General features: G+C 32.7%; 1 protein-coding gene and 1 long non-coding RNA gene across 2 annotated transcripts in view; one reads left to right on the top strand and one right to left on the bottom strand.

Annotated features, from left to right (window-relative positions):
* Window positions 1-430: 430 nt before the first annotated feature.
* Window positions 431-4,133, bottom strand: LOC146723347 (uncharacterized). The gene is made up of 8 exons (XM_085482456.1): window positions 3,859-4,133; window positions 3,197-3,639; window positions 2,696-3,025; window positions 2,210-2,518; window positions 1,746-2,044; window positions 1,253-1,517; window positions 542-892; window positions 431-441 (listed from the first exon to the last, which is right to left on the bottom strand). The coding sequence occupies exons 1-8, from the start codon at window positions 4,131-4,133 to the stop codon at window positions 431-433; spliced, it is 2,283 nt and encodes a 760-aa protein (XP_085338582.1).
* Window positions 4,134-4,990: 857 nt separating this feature from the next.
* LOC114932224 (uncharacterized) overlaps window positions 4,991-5,902 on the top strand; it is a 1,221-nt gene continuing 309 nt past the window's right edge. Inside the window, exon 1 of the long non-coding RNA XR_003819843.2 lies at window positions 4,991-5,895. This is a non-coding gene — a long non-coding RNA (uncharacterized LOC114932224). The remainder of the gene's footprint in view (window positions 5,896-5,902) is intronic.

The raw sequence follows: 5,902 nt of genomic DNA, 5'->3' as shown, positions 1-5,902 counted from the left end.
TGTCTTCGTTTAAACTTAAATGGCAGTTCCAAATCATTTGTAATTAAATCTATCCTCGGAATCATGACAATTTGTCCTCGAGCAGGACCTGTTATAACTTCTACATAAATTATATTATTTTTCAAATTAGTTACAATAAATCTTGTACCATTACAAAGTCCTTTTTTAGTATTTAAATTTCTTAATAAAATTACTGTAGCACCAACTTTTATTTTAAGCCGATGAACTGGCATTCCAGAAGGTGTTAGTGAGTTTAGAAACTCAGTTGGAAAATTTAATTGCTCCTGTGGATCATCACTTACAATACAGTCAATAGAGAGATACTCCTTTTCTTCTCCTTCCATTAGACAAAGAATTTCATCATTAATTTTGAAAGTATCCTCATTTTTAGGACAAAGAATCGCTCGATTCTGATTTTCTCTAATCCTTTTCATGGTAATTCTATCACCAAAAATCTCATTAATAAGAGATTCTTTTGATATAAAATCTTGTGGAATTTCAATCGTGTCTAAATTTAGTCCATCTGTATTTGATAATTTACCATCTCCGAGTTGCATTAACCAATTTGCAAATTCTTTTTCTTCCGCAGTTCTCATATTTTGCTGTAATTTAACCTTAATTACATTCCTCCATATAGGGTTGTATTTTACAGTCGATTCAATTATCGCTGTTTTGTGTACATGAGGTACTACTGGAAGATTTTGTCTGAAATCTCCTGCAAATAAAATTACTTTTCCTCCAAATGGTTGATGATTCTTCATTAAATCCTTGAAAAGTTTATCAACTGCTGTTAAGGCATGTCCAACAGTCATGCTTACTTCATCCCATATGATTAATTTGGCATTGATCAATTCTCGTGCAGCTTGAGAATTTCCTCTAATATTTGATTTAGCTGCATCATCAATTGGAATTGTAAGCTTAAACAGAGAATGATAAGTTCTTCCTCCTTTCAGAAGTGTGGCTGCAATTCCAGTTGAAGCACATGGAAGAATTATTTCATTTCTTCCTCGAATAACACTTAGAAATGTATTAAATAGATAGGTTTTACCACTTCCTGCAAACCCGTCAATAAAAAACAAACGCTTAGGTTCATTTTCATTTTCAATTGCTCGCATTACTATATCATACACGTATTTTTGCTCATCATTTAGTGTAGATAATAAATAATCACCACGTATTTTTTCTTCATCTACATTATACTCTGTTTCATAAATATTTATTTCAGTTGGATTTGGTAATTGAAATTTCTCACAACTACTTCCATTATTTATCAGAATTTGTTGTATATGGTTTAACGCCATATTTTCGGGATTTACAACATTATTATTTACAAAGTCCTCAATCATAAAATCTTTGTATTTATTCCAAATTGTTGGTACATCTATTGGATTTCCAAAGATGCAAATGTAAGCAAATAATTCTCGAAGTTGTGCAGGCATATTCGATTCTGTTGCTTCCTCCATCGTTTTTCCCCAAAAGTCATCAGTTTCTACTAAATTTTTTGCAATTGCTGCATCCTTAAACGTATTATAAATAATTCCATTTACATTTCTCAAATCTTCAAAACATTTTGCTCCAGTCACATGTAGTAGAAGAAGACGGAGATAAAATCTTTCAATATCTTTTATGCTTACTGTATATAGTCTTGAAATTATTTTTTCACCACCTTTTTTACGTGGCTTCCACTTAGTTTCTTTTTTATTATAAACATAATGATAAGGAATATCTGTATAAAGATAATTTACTGCATTTTCATCATATTGATTTAATTTGAACCATGCAGTCAGCGTAGTATCTCGATTTAGCTCTCTTTGAGCAGCTTGTTCTTCATTTCCTGCTCGAAAATAAACCATTTGGCGATCAGGCAAATGAACTGCCAATCTTATTACTGTATGAGATTTCATGAACAGATCATATCCATTAAGTCTCCACATTGCTTCTGGAGCACTAACATATCTTGCATCCAGGAATGAGTTAACCTCATCTACTCTAATGAATTTTGTACCATCTCGTGCTTGCACTTCAATTGCAGCACAATCAAATCCTTTATGAATATATTTATATAGATATTTTACGCTCTTCACTGATGAACATATTTCTAAATTAATATGTCGATTATATTTCATGATTAAATATGGTGAATACGGCACCACCCATCGATTATCCACTTCTTTATTTCTAACGATGTATTTTATTCCAATATTCCTACGTTGATAGATGGGATATCCATTTACATTAGCATTAGTTTTATCACAAAATTCTTTTGGAAAACCTTTTGAACATTTTCCATCGTCCCCAGTGCAAGGATATCTCCTCGACGGATCTCCACATGGACCGTGAATCATGTGTTTCAAAACTTTTTCATTAAGTTCTGAATATTTTTCTTCATTAGGAATTTCAGCCCATACCATCATATCAATGACTTCTTGAAGTCGGGGCTTATCTTCATCGCTCAACATTGCAAGTAAATGCAAATGTGGAAGTCCTCTTTTTTGAAATTCAATCACACCTGCATAAGCTATAATATTTCCAAAAATTTTATTTTGAATTAAATCTTTTAAAATCTCTTTGACATCCAAATTAAATGTTTTAGCGACTAAATCAGGTCGAAACTCTATTTGACATCCATCAAGATTATCCTTAATTTCAGGACATTGAGGATTGCAAGTCATGGTTAAAAAAATGTCTGGTTTACCATACTTTCTTACCAAAGACATGGCATCTTGGTATCTTTCTTGCATGTTCCTTAGACTGCCCATAAATGAAGATGGTAATATTACAGGTACACCAACTGTAATTCCCTTATTTTGTGCTCGATTATCAAGGTGATCCATTAATCCTGAATAAAGTTCTGCTCTTAATTGAGGTTGATTTAATTTAATATAATTAAGTCTATTGGCTTCAGTTTTCATATAGGCATCAAGTATAAATTGACATCTCAATTTGCCTGCTCTTTTAAATTGGCTAAATTCGGCTCTTGGTGCCAATAGATGAGCATAATAATCCATTTGAGTTACTTTAAATCCTGAATATTTATAATTATAAGATTTCATTTCTGAATGCCATCCATCGTTACCATATGGATATAACAAAGGATAACACATTGGGTCACACCTTTTGTCCAGAATTGATATTTGTTGAACATCGTTTGAATTTTTATTATAAATCCGAATGTCTCTTTCAAATGGAGGCTCACCATCTACATTCTGAAAGACCACAGCTATTTCATTAGCTTGTGGAGCATTATATCTTCTTTGATCATGTTGAGGATCGTTTCGAAAGGACAACATTAAATTTATATTTTTATTCCCTATCGGATTAAGATCTTGTTCAACTTGACGCATCATCTTGAAAGTCTTTGCAAATTCATTGCATTCAACCATAAAACTTGACAAATTTTTCATTATTTCAAAATCACACTCTTGATTAGCTTTCTTATTCATTCTATGATTTATAGCTTCTTCTATATCTAAAAAGTAAAGCTGCGCAAAGCGCGGAGCTTGCCCATCTGCTGGGCGCATTGCTGTCGAAGTCAAATGATGATATTGCCCATGAATCTTTAAGCAATAAGGAGCATTGCTCACAACATCCAATGGATTTCTATTGCCCGGGGCACCCATAGAAGCCATAGCTAAAGCGCTATTATATGAACGAATATTATGAAGGAAATTTTTCGATGCATAATCATTTCCCATGTATAATTTTTTAATAAAATCAGGACAATTTATTGACTTTAATGTAAGCTTACCCTTTTGACAACAATATGTAAATTTCCCATCTTTAGGTTTTTCACATTCAAAATTTAACGATTTGCAAAATTGGCATTCTATATTCATTTGGCCAAGTGTATGAACTGACACATTTATTTCATTGCCCTTAGCAATTAGCGCAATATGATGATTTAATTGTCTAGCTTGTTGCCTTTTCTGAGCATGTCTTTGGGCATCAGCTTCGAGTCGTTGAGACCTTTCGTCATCATTTTCATTGACCCTCTGCTGATAATTTCTTTGAGCATTAGCTTCGAGTCGTTGAGACCTTTTGTCATCATTTTCATTGACTCTCTGCTGATAATTTCTTTGAGCATTAGCTTCAAGTCGTTGAGATCTTTCCTCCGAACTCTCAATTTTTCGCATTTGTCGTAAGCGCTTGCTTTCGTGACTAATTTTATATAAATTTCCGCCTTTTCTCTTTTGAGGCATACTTATCTGTGTCGTACCGTATACGGCGTATACGTAGGTATATTATAAATATTAATCGTAATAATTATATCTATATTATCTATCTATATATATAAGTACCGTCTGTCTGTATGATCAAGAATTACTTATTCATTAATTCATTGATTTTCTTGATGGAATTTTTCTTTTTCGTGCTTATTCTGTTTTATATTAATTCTTTGTATAAACACACAGCAGCCTTTTTTTACAGGCGCACAGCAGCCTTTTTTTACAGGCGCACAGCAGCCTTTTTTACAGGCGCACAGCAGCCTTTTTTTACAGGCGCACAGCAGCCTTTTTTACAGGCGCACAGCAGCCTTTTTTTACAGGCGCACAGCAGCCTTTTTTCTACAGGCGCACAGCAGCCTTTTTTTACAGGCGCACAGCAGCCTTTTTTCTACAGGCGCACAGCAGCCTTTTTTACAGGCGCACAGCAGCCTTTTTTTACAGGCGCACAATATCCTTTTTTACAGGCGCACAGCAGCCTTTTAATATAATTTTATATATTTTTCTATTTATATATATATTTTTTTTATTTTTATATAATTTTATATAATTTTTATATAATTTAATTTAGAATATCTAAATAATAATTATTTTTTATATAAGTAAATGTAATAAAATTGTAATTATTATAAAATAATTACAAATATTTAAACACATTTATTACAAATACCTATAGATATAAAGATTTAAAATATCTACCGTCTCTCTCTCTTTCTCTCTCTCTCTCCCTTCACTCTTCCTCTTCAACGTTTTAACTTTGTTTATCACTAACTCCTTTTTCGTAAAGTTTTACGTCTTTGACTCCTTTTTTGTTGTACTAATTTCATTTATTATAATATTTTCTATTTTATTTAATCTATCCGTTATGACATTTAACGTAATTTAATATGAAACCAGCAACTTATATAATCATTTATTAAATGACTCACGTTAAAAAATCGAAACTCACTCCTAAGTAGTGATTTTTACAAAATCACACTAATAAGTAATTTAAAAAAAATTTGTGTACATGTTTGTGATTATGTGTGCAATTCATGTAAATAAACCTTTAATTTGTATGCCTTGACCATAGTAACATTTAAATTCAATATTCTTATGTTATACATACATTTCCTTCAACTTTTTTAAAATCAATGTGACATATAATACTGCTTAACCAAGATGTCTAAAGAGAGCAGCGAAAATGCATGCAGTTCAAATCAGCATAATGTAAGTAGATTTTAATTTTATAGAGAGAGAGAGAGAGAGAGAGAGAGGGGGAGAGAAAGAGAGAGGAAGAAGGAGAGAAAGAAGGGGGAGGAGAGAGAGAGAGAGAGAGAGAGCGTGTGTCTCAAAGAAAGAGGGAGAGAGAAAGAGAGAGAGCGTGTCTTAAAGAAAGAGATAAATAAGAATTATTAATTTATTATAGATATATTCTATATCTTTTTTTAGAATGACATCAGGTACTGCGAAACACTTTTTGTTGAAAATAATATTTTAAAGAGGCAATTGCAAGAATTGCAGCAGCAGCTGGCTATGGCGAAACAACCACAGCCCGCAGTGGTGGCTGCTGAGAATACACAGCCTGCAATGGTGGCTGCTGAGAATACACAGCCTGCAACGGTGGTAGCTATTGACGACCCACAGCCTGCAATGACACCGTCAGAGAATATAGAAAAAAATACATTCCAATGTAAGTA

Source organism: Nylanderia fulva, unplaced genomic scaffold (assembly GCF_048542155.1).
Source record: "Nylanderia fulva isolate GAGA-0341 unplaced genomic scaffold, ASM4854215v1 Scaffold205, whole genome shotgun sequence".
NCBI lineage: Eukaryota > Metazoa > Arthropoda > Insecta > Hymenoptera > Formicidae > Nylanderia > Nylanderia fulva.
Note: the sequence above shows the minus strand (reverse complement) of the source record. Positions and strands in the feature narration are given on the sequence as shown.

Excerpts from the sequence above, each read along its gene's own strand:
- LOC146723347 (XM_085482456.1), bottom strand. The coding sequence starts at position 4,133 with ATGCGAAAAATTGAGAGTTCGGAGGAAAGATCTCAACGACTTGAAGCT. Across the intron at positions 3,026-3,196 it reads GGTCTTTCAGAATGTAGATG|GATTTAAAGTAACTCAAATG; the intron begins GTGAGCCTCCAT and ends ATAAATATTCAG. Across the intron at positions 893-1,252 it reads GATAAATAATGGAAGTAGTT|CTAAATCAAATATTAGAGGA; the intron begins GTGAGAAATTTC and ends TTGATGATGCAG.